Source organism: Stegostoma tigrinum, chromosome 2 (assembly GCF_030684315.1).
Source record: "Stegostoma tigrinum isolate sSteTig4 chromosome 2, sSteTig4.hap1, whole genome shotgun sequence".
NCBI lineage: Eukaryota > Metazoa > Chordata > Chondrichthyes > Orectolobiformes > Stegostomatidae > Stegostoma > Stegostoma tigrinum.
The window spans coordinates 78,348,456-78,365,994 of NC_081355.1; the positions used below are offsets into that span (position 1 = coordinate 78,348,456).

A 17,539-nucleotide genomic window follows, 5' to 3' on the forward strand; every position below is an offset into this window, starting at 1 on the left:
GCTAGAATTACAAGAGATAGAATGACCTACAGAAAGATTGGAAGCAGAAGATTTACCAGATGAATACCTGTAATGAAAGCAACACTTAATGAGGAAACATGCAAGACAATCTCTGCCTGGAGTTTGAGTCAGAAGTGACTTAATTGCAAGTGAAATTACTTGGAGATCCTGAAGGAACTTGACCCGGTTGATGTCGAAAGGATGTTTCCTTTTCTGATAGAACCTAGAACAAAGGATTGGCCTTTTAAGACAGTGATAAGGAAACATTATTTTTCTGAGGATTGAGTGTCTTTGGAGTTCCTTCCTCATGTGGAAGTGGGTGCAGAAGCTGTAAATATTTTTAAGGTGGAGGTAGAAAGATTCTTGATTACCAATGGGATGAAAAACTAATGGAAGTATGCAGGATGTCGAGTTGAGGTTACAATCAGATCTTCCATGATCTTATTGAATGATGAAGCAGCCTCAAATAGCTGAGGGCTGACATTCATTCCTTGTTCATATGTTCATGTTTCCTGAGCAACTTTACAGTAGGTAACTTGGAATTTTGAAATCTAGTTTCGTAACATAATTGAGCTGTGATTGGAAGAAAAGAACAACATGCAGAAGATTCAGGGAAAACACATGTTGCAAAATATATTTGGAAAATACAGAGATGTACAAAACTGGGTCTCCCACCCAACATCTTCAATATGCAGAATTTCAAATGGATGCTTGTGTACACAAGCAAAATTACAGCAGTCCGTTTTATAGACTTGGCAATGTTCCTGTTTTGTAACTGTTTCCAGATTCTTAGCGCAATAAAATAAGAAACATAAATATGTATGACAGTGGAAATTGCCAGAGTTTAATGGTACTTCAGTAAACAACCAATATGTTTTCCCTTAAGACAATGGAAATTAGACTTTGGTGATTGTGCAAAATGGACAGAAATTAATCAGCAACCCATTTTAAACCCTGTCCAATTTCTTTCTTGTTATGTCCCTAGAAAATAAAATTGTATAGATTGGCGAATAGATTGCTAATTTACTGTTGCTTGATTTATGTTGCAACCTAAGAACTTCACCTTCAATCAATGTTCCTTGTCCTTTTATTTGGAATGTATGGGTCATTTAGGTAAGTGTGTGAACACATGAAATTTTTTTGCACAGTCCAGATGCATGGTAATTTAGAATGACTGGCTTTTGGGTTGTTGTGAGGCTTGAAAGGAAACATTGCATCCAATTTGTAACTGTCATGTGTTTTAGGCATTATTCAAGATATTATATTCAGCTCAGATCTAGTTTACTTTTTTAAAAACTTATTTCTGGACTGTGAGCATCACTAGTGAGGTGGCCATTTATTTCTTATTTCTATTTGCTTTGAGAATGTGTATTCCATGTAGACCTGAATTGTGCGGAGTGGATAATGGAAAGTCTTTAGGATGTAACGACAAGTTACCTTTTGCAGAATATCCAGCCTCTGATCTGTTTTTGAAGGTGTAATATTTATATGACTGCGTTAAGTTAGTGTATGACCCAGAACGGAAAATAGTTTAGTATTGATCTGAGGCAATGGAAGGCCTTCTACCAGACTGCTTAGAGTCGGTGGACTGGTTCATATTCAAGAAGTTAATGGCCAACCAAAATGAGTATGCCTCTGCTGTTGCTTCATTAGTAAGTATGTAGAAGAGTGCATGCTCAAGCAGTTAATTCAAATGTTCCCCAACTGGAAACCTTGGATGAATCGGGAGATCCACTCCCTACTGAAGTCCAGGTCTGAAGCTTACAAGTCAGGCAAATATAACCTGTACTAGAAATCCAGGTACAACTTGTGTAAGGCCATGGGAGATGCCAACAAGCAATACCAAACTAAGCTTGAGACCCAGACCGACCACATGCGCACCTGCTATTTGTAGCAAGGCTTAGATGACGTAACAGGTTACAAAATGAAGTCGAAAAGAATCACACGCAAACGAACATCCCGATCAAAGCTGAATGCATTCCACGCTCACTTTGAACAGAAGGTCAGTGAAACCATGTCACCTATCACAACAGCCTTAGATGCAACTGCACCCATAATCACACAGATGTTAGATTAGCCTTGTTGAGAGTGAACCGGCAAAAAAACGATTGGCCCAGATGGTTTCAGAGATAATGGGAACTGCAGATGCTGGAGAATCCAAGATAACAAATTGTGAAGCTCAATGAACACAGCAGGCCAAGCAGCATCTCAGGAGCACAAAAGCTGACGTTTCAGGCCTAGACCCTTCATCAGAGAGGGGGATGGGGATAGGGTTATGAAATAAATAGGGAGAGTAGGGAGGCGGACCGAAGATGGGTAGAGGAGAAGATAGGTGGAGAGGAGAGTATAGGTGGGGAGGTGGGGAGGGGATAAGCCAATCTGGGGAGGACGGACAGGTCAAGGAGCAGGATGAGGTTAGTAGGTGGGAAATGGGGGTGCGGCTTGAGGTAGGCGGAGGGGATAGGTGAGAGGAAGAACAGGTTAGGGAGGCGAGGATGAGCTGTGTTCGTTCTGGGATGCAGTGGGGAGAGGGGACGAGCTGGGCTGGTTTAGAGATGCAGTGGGGGAGGGGGAGATTTTGAAGCTTGTGAAGTCCACATTGTTACCATTGGGCTGCAGGGTTCCCAAGCGGAATATGAGTTGCTGTTCCGGCAACCTTCGGGTGGCATCATTGTGGCACTGCAGGAGGCCCAGGATGGACATGTTGTCTAAGGAATGGGAGGGGGAGTTAAAATGGTTCGCGACTGGAAGGTGCTGTTGTTTATTGCAAACCGCGCGGGGGTGTTCTGCAAAGTGGTCGCCATGCCTCCACTTGGTTTCCCCAATGTAGAGGAAGCCACACCGGGTACAGTGGATACAGTATACTACATTGGCAGATGTGCAGGTGAACATCTGCTTAATATGGAAAGTCATCTTGGGGCCTGGGATGGGGGTGAGGGAGGAGGTGTGGGGGCAAGTGTGGCACTTCCTGCGGTTGCAGGGAAAGGTGCCGGGTGTGGTGGGGTTGGAGGGGAGTGTGGAGCGGACAAGGGAGTCACGGAGAGAGTGGTCTCTCTGGAGGCAGACAAGGGTGGGGATGGAAAAATGTCTTGGGTGGTGGGATTGGATTGTAGATGGCAGAAGTATCGGAGGATGATGCGTTGTATCTGGAGGTTGGTGGGGTGGTATGTGAGGACGAGGGGGATTCTCTTAGGTCGGTTACCTGGGCCATCTCCAACACATCCGTCACCTTCCTGGACCTCTTTGTCTCCATCTCAGGCAACCAGCTAGAAATTGATGTCCATTTCAAGCCCATCAACTCCCACAGCTACGTAGAATACATCTCCTCCCATCCACCCTCCTGCAAAAATTCCATCCCCTATTCCCAATTCCTTTGCCTCCGCCGCATCTGCTCCCAGGATGAGGCATTCCACTCCCGGACAGACCAGATGGCCGCGTTCTTCAAGGACCGCAAATCTTCCCCCACCCACCCACCCCCCCCCCCCCCCCCCCCCCGCAGTGGTCGAGAACACCCTTGACCGTGTCTCCCGCATTTCCCTCAACACATACCTCACACCCCGCCCCAGCAATAACCGCCCTGAGAGAATCCCTTCGTCCTCACAGACCACCTCACCAACCTCCGGATACAACGCATCATCTTCCGACACTTCCGCCATCTACAATCCGACCCCACCACCCAAGACATTTTTCCATCCCCACCCTTGTCTGCCTTCCAGAGAGACCACTCTCTCCGTGACTCCCTTGTCCGCTCCACACTCCCCTCCAACCCCACCACACCCAGCTCCTTCCCCACAACTGCAGGAAGTGCTACACTTGTCCCCACACCTCCTCCCTCAACACCATCCCAGGCCCCAAGATGACTTATCATATTAAGCAGATGTTCACCTGCACATCTGCCAATATAGTATACTGTATCCACTGTAGCTGGTGTTGCTACCTCTACATTGGGGAAACCAAGCGGAGGCTTGGGGACCGCTTTGCAGAGCACCTCCGCTCGGTTTGCAATAAATAACTGCACCTCCCAGTCGCGAACCATTTTAACTCCCCTTCCCAGTCATTAGACGACATGTCCATCCTGGGCCTCCCGCAGTGCCACAATGATGCCACCCGAAGGTTGCCGGAACAGCAACTCATATTCCGTTTGGGAACCCTGCAGCCCAATGGTATCAATGTGGACTTCACAAGCTTCAAAATCTCCCCCTCCCCCACTGCATCCCAAAACTAGCCCTGCCTCCCTAACCTGTTCTTCCTCTCACCTATCCCCTCCTACCACCTCAAGCCACACCTCCATTTCCTACCTGCTATCCTCATCCCGCCTCCTTGACCTCTCCGTCCTCCCCGGATTGACCTATTCCCTCCCCACCTCCCCACCTATACTCTCCTCTCCACCTATCTTCTCCTTTATCCATCTTCGGTCCGCCTCCCACTCTCTCCCTATTTATTTCAGAACCCTCTTCCCATCCCCCTTTTCTGATGAAGGGTCGAGGCCCGAAACGTCAGCCTTTGTGCTCCTGAGATGCTGCTTGGCCTGCTGTATTCATCCACCTTCACACTTTGTTATCTTGGCCCAGATGGATTCCTTGGTCAAGCACTCAGACCCTGTGTGGATCAACTGGTGGGATAATCACAGGCATCTTTAACCAATTCTTACCATTGATCTGATGTTCTTGCCTGCTTCAAGAAGATTGCTGTCATTGTGGTGCCAGAGTAAACTCATGCAGTCTACCTTAATGACTACTGCCCAGAGGCTGTGGCCGTCCCAACTCTGAAGTGCTTTGAGAGTTTAGTCATGGCTCACATCAATTCTAGCTTACCAAATTGCCTTGACCCTTTGCAGTTTACCTACTAGCGCAACTGGTCCACAGCAAACGCCATTTCGCTGACCCTACACTCATCTCTGGAACATCTCGATAACAAGGACTCCTTTATCATGCTCCTGTTTATTTACTATAGTTCCGCCTTCAACACCGCAATTCCCAAACAAAGCTCTACTATAAACTCTCGGACCTAGATCTCAGCTCCTCACTGTGTAACTGGATCCTCAACTTCCTGACCGATAGAGTGCAATCAGTAAGAAGAGATGTCAACACCACCTCCACCACAATTCTCAATACTGGTGCCCCACAAGGCAGTGTACTCAGACCCATAAAATACTTCTTAGACACTCACAACTAAGTGCCCAGATTCCGCCCCAACTCTTTTACAAGTTTGCTGACGACATCACGATTATTGGCCGGATCTCAAAACGATGAGACAGAATACAGGAAAAAGATTGAGTGCTTAGCAACGTGGTGTAAAGACAACAATTTCTCTCTCTCAACATCAATAAACTGAAGGAGCCGGACGTTGACTTCAGGAAGTGGAGTGGCGGGCACGCTCCTGTCTGCATCAGTGGTGCTAACGTGGAGATCATTGAGAGCAGCAGGTTACTGGGAGTGATCATCACCAACAATCTGTCCTGATCCACCCAAATGAGTGTGATGGTCAAGAAAGCACAACAATGTCTCTACTTCCTCAGGAGGCTAAGGAAATTTTGGCATGCCCACAACGATGCTTAATTTTTTTTCTTGATGCACCATAGAAAGCATCCTGTATGGATGCATCACCATGTGCTATGGCAATTGCTCTTCCCAAGACTGCAAGAAACTATCGAGAGTTGTGAACACAGCCCAATGCATCATGCAAAGCAGCCTTTGATAAATTGACTGCATCTGTACTTCCCACTGTCTCAGGAAAGCAACCAACATAATCAAAACCACCCCCCCCCCCCCCCGCCACCTGTTAATACTCTCTTCCACCCTCTTCTGTCGGACAGAAGATAGAAAAGTTTTAAAACATGTATGAACAGATTCAAGAACAGCTTCTTCCCTGCAGTTATCAGATTTTTGAACGGACCTCTCAAATGTTCATTCTCTGATTTCTCTCTCTGCACCCATTCTGCAGCTGTAACGCTCTATTCTGCACTCTGCTCTGATATCCTGAGCACACTGTATGGCACCATCTCCCTGAATACTTTCCACTGGATCTCAGTATATGAGACAATAAATCAGTCCATCAATCAACAGTGGTGATTTTAATGGTTGGGGGTTCAGCCATGTTGTTGTGTTAAATGTCAAGGGGAGGTGGTTAGAGTCACTCTTGTTGGAAGTAATGATTAGCTGGCACTTGTGTGGCATGAATATTACTTTACGTTTATCAGCCCTAGCCTGAATATTGTCCATGTCTTGGTACAGTTACCGTCATCAGCTTCATTATCTGCCGTATTGCAAGTGGAATTGAACAGTATGCAATCTTCAGCAAATACTCCACTCTGACCTTCTAATGTTAAGAGATTCTTAATAACCCAGCTGAAAACTATTACACCTAGGACATTGCACTGAGAAAGTAGTATCCCCACCTCTGAGCTAGGAGTCCTGTGTTCAAGTCCCACCTGCTCCTAAATGTCATGTCATTTTCTTTATAAAAACAAGCAGCAGAGATGATTGACCTCCAACAACTGTGATAATCGTTCATTGAATTTTATATGACACAACCTCATGGAGAGATTTCTTCTATATCCCACTGACTGTTTGTACCTGAGTTTTTTTGATGTTAGAATCACTCAAATGCCGCCATGATACAAAGTGTAATCTCTTTAACCTCACTGTTTAGAATGTTTGCCATGAATGAAAGATTGGATATAATGACACATGTATTTTTGTTGTCAGAATGTTATTGAAGAGTGACTACTGCTTGATAGTACTGATGAATCACTTTGATATTATACAGTGGAACGGTAGACAGATACTTGTCTGGATTGGATGTGTCCTACTGTTTGTAGGCAGGACATAGCTGGTCAATTTTCCATGTTGATATCAGTGTTGTGCTGTAATAGAACAGCTTGGTAAGTTCCAGAACCCAGATTTTCAGCAGGATAGCTGGGCTGTTGCTGCAAAAGTCTTTGCAGTATCCAGGACATCAGGCTGCTTCATGATATCATGTGGAGGGAACCAAGTTAGCTTAACAATGTGTTCTCTAATGATGTGACCTTAGGAGGTAGCTGAGATAATTGTTGCACTTCTGGCTGTAGATAGTTGCAAATGTTTCAATCTCGTCTTGTTGCTTCGGCACTGTTGGGTTCTGTGATTGATTATTGAAGCTTGAGAAGTTTGTTGAGCTTGCTTCTTCTGTTATTTATTTAATTGTTCACTCGCAAGCATGTGGCAGATGATCACAAAGCTTGGATCTGTAGAGTTGGTTGTGGGATTATTTAAATTTGTTTGTAACATGCAGCTTCTACTGTTTATCATGTATATAGTCCTGTGTTGTAGCTTCACCAGGCCGATGCCTCACTTTTTGGTACGCCTGAAACAACATTGGTGAGTTAAATACATTTCACAACAATCTGATAATTTTCTAGTCAGCATCTTTCAAATTAGCTTTTTATTCAGTTTTATGAATTGAAAAATTTATAATTTTGACTGAATTTAAATTTCTCTTTGAGCGTATGTCTCTTGGATCAAGTAAGTCAGGCCTCGGGGTTTTTTCCTAAACAGTAACGTAAATACAATGCCATAATACCTGTTTTACAAAATATAATGTTTCTCAGCTGAAAATCAGTCTCACAAACATTGTGGGCTGAAGGGCCTGTTCTGTGCTGTACTGTTCTATGTTCTATGTTCTACAAAGTGTGGAATTTGATTTTAATATTTTTCCTCTTATTAAACACTGGGTGTAGAGTTTCTGCTTATTTTCACAAATAATAGTAGCACTTGGAGTGGATTTGGAAAAATGAGGGATAAGATTGGGGAATTTTAAATCTTTTATAAGATGTGCCCAAGCAACCTGAATTAGTGTTTGCAACAAGCATTTCCATTGATTTGTTTTCCAGTTTGCCTGGGCCGGGATCTGCCCACAAAACTGGTCAAGCTCCCAGGTTGGAAGTGAGACATTTGACTGATTACACTGTCACAATGCCTGCTTTGGAATGCATAAACGTTAGGTGCATTTTAGAAGATTGCTCATACGAGCAAGTATTTAATTTCTTAAGGAACTGTCTAGTTTATGTCAATGAAACTATTAAATGGTTCCTCTTTTGAGTAATTTTCAGTTATTTTAGTTGAGGTGACATACAATTTGAGGACTGATTACTGTAAAGAAACTTATAATGAGGAGAAAAGGAAAATGAGTGCAAAATGGCGACTAGCATAAAAATTATAGACTATAAGATTAAGACTATAAACAATTCTTACAGGTATGTGAGAAGGAAGATTAATATGAACAAATATGGGTACATTATTCATAATATAATATATATATACCTTCTTGAAATAAATTATCAATCTATTCCAATAAAACAGCACCAGGTTACTATTTACAAATACATGAAGAGGTACTTTTCATGCAAAAATTGTAAAAGAGACAGTTACGTTCTGGCACATCCTACTCAATTGGTGAATGTTGAATTGGGATTATGCAAATGAATGTCATCAGAAATTTGAGCTGCAGCTTAATCTGTATCTGTAGAGCAGAAGTTCTGGATTTTTATGTTAAAAGTGAAAACTCTTGCTCTTGTTGTTTGACGGATTTGTCAGTTTTCCTCAGTTGTCTCGATATTTATTGAGCAATGAAAAAATATATTTTACTCCCATTTTTAATTTTAGTTTTACCTGCAGTGAGCTTGTATTATCTATTATCCTGTGATATCTATTCTTGAATTCACAGATTTACTGCAGGGGTTTAAGTTTCTACTTGGACAGCCCGGAAATTCAAGGACCTTCTGCTGAAAGCAAAGAATTTTTTGCTGGTGTTAAGGTATGGAGAAATTATATTCATGTCCAGTAATAATAAGTCTTCAGTTAACCTAGTACTGTTTTTTAACAAGCATTCTGCCAGACATCATGAATTTGATATGAAAGAAACGTGCTGTGGCGTGACAACAGATTATTCAAATACTTTTGGCAGTATACAAATGCAATGAAAACTGCCAAGATATAACACAAATAAACCACCCCATTATGCGGCTTCCAAAACATATCATAATAGAATTTGGATGGATTAGACTGCAATTTCAAGGTGCGGATGAAATAAATTCTCTGGTGATTAAAAGTTGAGACTAAATTTTGAATACCCTGAGGGTCTGTGAAACGATAATGATTGTGAATTTTCTGGATCATTTGCATTACCCTCAAGTATTTCTGCTGAAATCCCATTTGGAAAAGTTTTTACGATTGCAATTTCTTAAATGCTACACCCCTGTGCATAGATGATTTAATGGGCTCAAGATCTAATTTCTGTGATACCAATAAATTAGGAAGCTTTACTTAAGGAATGCTGGTAGATAAGCAATGGCAAGCATTTAGACTGTGCACAGATGATCTGGAACAACTGTTCATTCCTGTCTGGTACAAACATAAAATGAGAAAGATGGATTGATGTGGCTAACAAGGGAAGTTAGAGGTGGTATTAGATCAAAAGAAATGGCATGCAGCTGGCTTTTTAAAAAAGCAGCAGACCTAACGATTGGGAGCAGTTTTGTGTCCCTTTACTGAAATCTAAGGGATTGATTTAAGAGGGGGGGAATAGAGTATGAGAATAAGCTTGCCAAGAACAAGCTTCTATAAGTATATGAAGAGAAAAAAGTTAATGAACACAAATATAATTTTCTTGAGCGTTGAGCTCTCCAGTCTCATGAATTCATGACATGGACAGCGGAGAGGCCACTTAACACTTTAGAGAATGGAAGCTTTTGTGAAGAAAATCAAAAATGGACTGTATTAGGTTATCCACCATGACTGTCAACAAAGAATAGGAAAACTTAGCACATGGTCTTCCACAAGTATACATTCCTCTGAGGTACAAATTTTCAGTAGGAAAGATTAATGAACTGTGGCCAACAGATATTTATGGTTGAATCAAATCAAAGGAAATGGCTGATAAGGTTGAGACTGGAAACAATTTAGAATTTAGCAAAGAATGAACGAAAGAAACCTGTAATGAGGGGAAAAGGAAAATGAGTGCAAAATGGCGACTAACCTAAAGATTATAGACTATAAACAACTCTTATAGGTATGTGAGAAGGAAGATTAGTATGAACAAATATGGGTACATTATAGATAATAGGGAAATTTATTATAAGGAAATGGCAGAATAATTAAACAATTACTTTGTGTCTTCATGGAAGAACCCAAAAAAATGACACAAATACTAAGGAACCATGAACCTTCATAGAATCATTACAGTATGGAGGCAACCCATTTGGCCCATCGAGTCCACACTGACCCTTACTGAAGAGCATCCACCCAGACCCACCAACTACCCTATCCCTGTAACCCTATGTTTCCCATGGCTAATCTACCTTGCCAGCACAACTCTGGACACTATGTGCAATTTAGTGTGGCCAGCCACCTCAGTTACATAGTTTTTGACTGTGGGAGGAAACCATTGGGCAGACAAGGGAAGGATGTGCAAACTCCACACAGGCAGTTGCCCGGGGGTGGAATTGAACTTGCTGCTGTGAGGCAGCAGTGCTAACCACTGAGCCACTGTTCTGCCCCTTATGAAACTTATGAAAATGAGGAACTGAAAGAAATTAGCATTAATACAGAGGGAGTACTCAAAAAAGGTAATTTGATTGAAAATTGATATGTTCCCTATTTCAGATTAACTACCGTTCCAGAGCGATGAATGAGCTCACTGCAGAGATAATTGATATATTAATAGTCTTGTCTCAATTCTCTAGCATCTCAAAATGTTCTTGCAGACTAGAAGGTAGAAAATGTAACATACTATTTAAGGAGATACGGAAAGAGAATAAAACATGGAGCAGTTAATTTGATGTCATTAAAAGGGAAAATGTCAGAAAATGTTATAGAGGAAGTGATAGCTGGACAATAACTAATGATGGTCAAGTAGGGCAGATGCAACATAGCTTTTTTCAAGGAGAAATATGATGGAAAACCTGTTCAGGCTTTCTGAGGATGTCAATTGGAGCATAGATACAGACATCAAAAATTGAAACAGGAGTAGGCCATCAAACCCTTTCCATGTCAATCAACATGATCCTGCAGATTCTTTATCTCCAATGTGTATCCTTCTCTCTCCTCATACGCGCGACAGTTTTAACCTCTAGAAATATAATCTAGTTCTAGAAGATACACGACTCATCTTCCACAGCCTTCTGTGTATGAGAACTCCACTGATTCACTGCTCTCCAAATGAAGCATTTTCTCGTAGTTTCCGTCCAAAATAGTGTATCTGTGGTATCTTTGAACTTTTGTTCCACAAGTCACCCCCACCACCCCGATGCAAGGATTTACTTTCCTAGCTTTCTTTAGTCATGATGTGGAGTCACAAAACTTGAAACATGAACTATGCTTTCTTCCTACAGATGCAGCCAGATCTGCTGATTTTCTGCAGCAATTTCTGTTTTTGCTTCAGATTTCCAGCACCCACAGTTGTTTGTTTTATTTATTTTCTTAGATAAAGAGACCAAAGCTGCACATGATGCTCCAAGTATTCTCTCACCAAGGACTACTGCAGCAAGACGCCCAGCTTCTGTCCTTAAACCCATTTGCATTGCCAATGCGTGATTTGCCTCCTTAACTGTTTGCTGTACTTACATGGATAACGCAGTGTGGAGCTGGGCCCATTTCTGAAGAAGAGTCCTGACCCAAAACGTCAATTTTCCTACTTCTCTGATGCTGCTGTGTTCCTCCAGCTCCACATTTTGTTATCTCTGACTACAACATTGGTAGTTCTTACTATCTCTTCTATACTTATATACTCGTTTTTAGTGATTGGTGTACGAGGATACCCAGACTCCATTAAGATTTCCCCATCTAAGGTTATTTAAATAATACTCTAGCATTTTATTTTTACCGCTAAAGTAGAAACTTCAAATTTATTCAAATTATGCTGCATCTGCTGTGCATTTGCCCACTCATTCAACTTGTCTGGATTGCCTAGAAGGCTGTTTGCATCCTCCTCAACAAACACAACCCCACCTAATTTTGTGTCATTTCCAAACTTAAAAATATTACATTTGATTCCCTTGTTCAAAGCATTGATATATATAGTGAATAGCGAGGACCCAAACACTGATGCCTACAGTATTCCATGTCACTGCCTTCCATTCTGGAAAAAAACATATTTATTCCTGAGATAGTAGGAACTGCAGATGCTGGAGAATCTGAGATAACCAGGTGTACAGTTGGACGAACACTGCAGGCCAAGCAACATCAGAGGAGCAGGAAGGCTGATGTTTCGGGTCGAGACCCTTCTTCAGAAATTGCTTTCCTGCTCGTCTGATGCTGCTTGGCCTGCTGTGTTCATTCAGCTTTACACCTTGTTTTCACATATTTATTCCTATTGCCTGCTTCCTGTGTGCTTACTGATTTTCAGTCAATGCCAATATGTGACCATCAATTTCATGTGCTTTAATTTTGCACGTTAATCTCTTTCAAATGTTATTTTGTGTGAGGGTGACTTCTCTTGAATGACCCAGGGGCTGCATGAGTACATATGGAATTTGGTCCAAAGTGGAAATTTGGTGCACAGGGAAAAGAAGTGCTTTAAGTAAAGTTTACTGCAAGTAGTAAAATCGCCACAGTGAGTGGTGAACATAAAGGTACAGATGAATAGATTTACCTGCAGGGAAACCTGTGGTGGAGAAATGTGGCAAAAGTGCAGGAAAAGCAGCAAATGTGATGTTTTTTGTTGCAATGAGCATTGATACCAGAGAAATGAATTAATGACTTAGAAAAAATACACTGGCTATGGCAGGATATATCATGTAATATTGCTAGAATGTGTGGGAGAGCTTGATACCAAGGTGAACACATCAGTAGTAGCTGTTTACAGCACAAGCAATTTTGGATCAGAGTTGAGCTGGAGGCCAAGCAGCAGAGATTGCACAGCCTTATCAAGTGTGAAAGTTATCTGGACATCTTTTGGTCCAAAATGTTGCTCGCACTTCTCAGATTAGCCATTCACATTGGTTTGGTGATCTGGATGCTGTGACTGCAAGTGAAGCAAATATAGAGACCCAGGGTGTAGTGTTCAAGGAGCCCCTGCAATTTCCCAGCAGTTCCAAGTTTCCTGCAAACTGTGTGGATGGCTGTGAAGGCTGAATGAAAGATGTTTGAACTGACCACAACACTCTGTACAGGGAGCCATTTGAGTGGAGGAGCAAATAGCAATAGAAGAGTGGCAAGGGATCGTATAATTAGAAAGACTGACAAAGTTGTCTGCATCCTGTGGCATGTGTTCTAAAGGCTGAGTTACCTGGCTGATGCTAGGATTTATGACATCCAAGGGTGAAATCAAAACTCAGAGAGGGGAGCGATCCAATTTTCATCAATCATGTTGGCACCAATAGCATCGATAGGACCAGAAATGACGATCGATGAAAACAATTTAAACAGCAGCTGAATAGAAAAGCAGAGCCTCCAAAGTGGTAATCTCAAGATTATTACCTGAGCAATGGTAAAACAGGAATATCAGATACTGTTAAGAAAGGTTGATATGGTTGGGCTTGTCTTCTTGAGCTCAGAGGCATAAGAAGTGTTTTTGTAGAAACTTACAAGATTCTTAAGTGAGTAGACCAAAGTAGGGTTTTGGGCTCTTGAATCAAGATCACAGTCCCAAATAGAGGGATAGCATTTTTGGACCGCCATGAGGAGGTGGTACTTCGTTCTAAGGATGACGAATCTTTGGAATTCCTCTCCCTTAGAAGATGGTAAAAGCTTTGTTGTAAAGCGCAAGATCTGGACAACATCCACCCATAGACGGGAAAAGGCAAGTAACATTTGCACGACACAGAAAGAGAATCTAAACATTACACCTTGACATTCAATGGCATTACAATTACTGTTGCTGAATACCCCACAGTTAAATTCCTGGGGGTTACCATTGACTTTGAAACTGAAGTGGATTAGCCATATACACACCGTGACTATATAAGAAACTCTGAGGCCAAGAATTCTGTAGTGAATAATTCCCATCCAGCCTCCCCAAAGTCTGCGACCGCAAGGCACAAGTTAGGAATGTGATGGAACACTGGGTGAGTGCAGCTCCAACAACACTCAAGAAGCATGGCACTGTATAGGACAAAGCAAACTGCTCGAACAGTAACACATCTAACACTTTCAACATTCACTCCCTTCGCCACCAAAAGTTAGTGGCAGCAATTTGTACCATCTACGAGAGGCAGTTCTTAGCAAGTCTCTTTCAACAGAGCCTTCTAAACCAGTGTCTTCTGCCACCAAAAAGGCCAAGGACAGCAGAAACATCGGAACGCCAACATCCGCAATTTCCACCGCAAGCCAATCAACCCTGATTGAAAATGCATTGCCATTCCTTCTTTGTCACTGGGTCATGTTCTTGAAACCCATTTCAAACAGCACTCCATCCATCATCTCAAAGTCTGCAGCAGTTTAAGAAAGATGCTCATAACTACCTTTCTCATGGTAATTAGGGGTGTGTAATAAATGCTGGCCAAACTAGTGGCACCAAACTCCCACCAGACATGTGTCTTTTAAAATGCTGAAAACAGAGGTTCAATGTATTTTTGCTTTCCAATGATCTTAAAAACATCAAGGTATATGGGTATCATGTGGGAACATGGCATTGAGGTAATTGATTGATCATGACTTAGGATGGTGGAACAACCTCTAGGAACTAAATGGGCCTATTTCTCCTACATTCCTGTAAATCCCTGACTCAGTATTAACACCCCCCCTCCCACCCACCACACCCCATCTCCACGAACCCCCCCCTCCAATCTCCTCCACTTCCTTGATTCAAGTCTTTCACCTACATGCACATGGCAGCACGGTGGCTCGGTGGTTAGCACTGCAGCCTCGCAGCGCCAGGGACCCGGGTTCGATTCCAGCCTCAGGCGACTGTCTGTGTGGAGTTGGCACATTCTCCGTGTGTCTGCGTGGGTTTTCTCCGGTTTCCCCCCACAGTCCAAAGATTTGCAGGCTAGATGGATTGGCCATGCTAAATTGTCTGTAGTGTTCAGGGGTGTTTGGGTTATAGCGAGATGGGTCTGGGTTATCATACTTAGTAACCATTTCAGGCAATGATGGTCCACAAACCTACAGGTTAGACATAAGCTCAGCGTGGAATAAAACGCCAGGCTTCTGTAATCTGGAGCCAGACTAGGAGCCAAGGGAATGTAAGTGCTAGTTTGCCAGTACTTGAGATTGCTTATATATTGTGTTACAAAGGATTCAAATGGACTTTGGGGAAAACCAACAGGCAAAGACCTCGGCATACACAATGTAAATCTTGGTGCATTGGCAAAATCGCTGAAATGTTTGTTGATATTAACATGACACTGAGGTTTGCAGTGGCTTGCGACTCTGAATTTCGAAAGTAGAGGTGGAGACCAACACCATGAGAACACTCGTGTGTCCAATCAAAATTCAGCATTTAATGTCCCAGATTACATGACAGCTCAAACAATTTCCCCAGTCACTACTTGTTACAGTGGAAGCTCAGATGGAAGTCATGCAAGGTCAGCTTCTGGTCATGGAAACTCATACTGCTGCCATCATACCTGTGGACAACATTGTTCAAAGGGGCTTGCATGATATCACAGCAGTCCAGCAAGCTGTCTTCCAACAAGTTGCTCGGATTGGTGAGACAATGGCAATGAACGGCAGTGGTAGATATGAAATGTGGAGCTGCTTTACTCTCTAAGGATGACAGCATTCATCCTCCCACCATTACCACTCTGCCAGTGATCTTGATGTTGCTCATCAGCCATCCAGCCAAGAACATCCTCCTGGTCTCACTATAACATCAGAATCACATAACTGTAACAGTACAATGGGAGGAGATTTCAGCCATTATCTCTGCATTGAACGAGTATCATAACTTAGTGCCAAATATTTGCCCTTTCCCCATAACCCTGTGCATTATTTCTATTTAAATACTCTTAGCACGTGTCCTGTGTCTCACCACATGCTGATTTCACGTCGAAGCTTTTCTCCAAGATACATTAGCTCAAAAGTTTACCAGCTGATGCAGTCCGAAACTGGCCTTATCAGCTGAAGGCTGCTCAGAATCCTTCCTGGAAGGCTATATGCACTCACTGCACAAAGTGAACAGCCGTTTGCCAGCCTGGCGGCTGTGGTACCATTTAGGGGCACCAAGACAGGCAAAGACTCAGGAAGAACAAACATAGAGAGTTCACAAGAATGATTGGTTGATATTTGTATGGAATGTTGCATACAGTCAGTTTGGCAATTTGGCTTTTTTTTCAGCATTGTCACCAACAGGAAATCATGATGGTCAGTACTAGAGAAAATGAATGTTGCGGAACTGTTAGTGAAAACGAAATTGGGATCTCTTGATTCTGCACAGCCTGAACAAAGAGAATATGTTGATTGTCTCCTCGCTTTCTTTTTCTGTGCTGCTTTCTGCATACCAGATGGAAAGGGCTGTGCCTTCATGAAGCAAAGATTTACAGCCTGCAGCACACTGTGCCAAATCTTGGCATGCACTTTGGCAAAAATTGCAGAGCTCTCAAAAATTATGCTGCAGCAGACATAACATTTATGGACTTCGATAGTCTGCTTGATCACATTTAACACAGTAATGTGGTTCTTATTACAGGCGTGCTGCCTATGTATGTGTGGGTTACACTCTACGATCATGAACTTTGTGGTTGCTGGATTGTCTTTGTAGTCCGACCTCTGGCTTTTCTGGCTCAAAGGTAAATGTCACAGTGGATTGGCACAGAAGGCATCATGACTGATGCCATGATACTGACATTGAACTTCATGATGAGCAGGGTTTGGTCACATATCAGCTGGACTTTAAGAGACTTTTATCTTCTTTGGTTGCATTATATCTCAGAATTTACATGTGGCTCCTGTGTGGCAGTGGCACATGTCCTTGACAGAATAGGAATATTTGCAAACTAGGTAAAACTGCTCTGCTGCCAAACCTATTGGATATTTCTAACCAGTTCTGTTTACAAATTTCCAGTATTTTGCTGTGTTACTTGTTACTGTGTGTTAATGTTCATATTGCAAATCCCATTTAAAATTTGGATCAGAATTTGAGAGTGAGAGAGTAGTCCCATGTACTGGTTAAAATGTCAGGTTGACCTGGTTGCCCCAACACAGATTTCTGACCATTGGGTCTCAGGAAGAGACATCTGTCCCCATCGATAAAGAGGTCATACCTCCAAGACGTGCTAGCTATCCAGTTATTGAAAAATGTCATGTCCCAGCAATGCCTATGGAAGTGGTGGCCACTGCTGAGACTACAGGAAACTGGCAATGATAGTTGCCTGTTTGTTGGGTGAATTTAGATCTTCCACTAGTGCTAGTCTGGTAGGCCCCAGCAAGCAAAAGCACAGGATTGGTTTTGCAGACAGGGAGGAAAAAAGTGGTCCGGGCTAGAGTTCTTTGGTGAGTAGGCTTCCAAAGTCTAGAATGTCTGAACAGTATGGATCCCTGCTCAGCTTTTAAGGTCCATGACCTCACTGCCTCCATCTTCTGGTAAATTAAGGTACCACTCAATTTTATGTGATGTATCCTCA

General features: G+C 42.5%; 1 protein-coding gene across 5 annotated transcripts in view; it reads left to right on the top strand.

Annotated features, from left to right (window-relative positions):
- The window catches only part of vwde (von Willebrand factor D and EGF domains), a 221,177-nt gene that overhangs the window by 91,293 nt on the left and 112,345 nt on the right, over nucleotides 1-17,539 (top strand). For all 5 annotated transcript variants that reach the window (XM_048562926.2, XM_048562945.2, XM_059654906.1 and 2 more), the window contains exon 6: nucleotides 8,704-8,793. In XM_048562926.2, coding sequence (XP_048418883.2) covers nucleotides 8,704-8,793 — 90 coding nt within the window. The remainder of the gene's footprint in view (nucleotides 1-8,703; nucleotides 8,794-17,539) is intronic.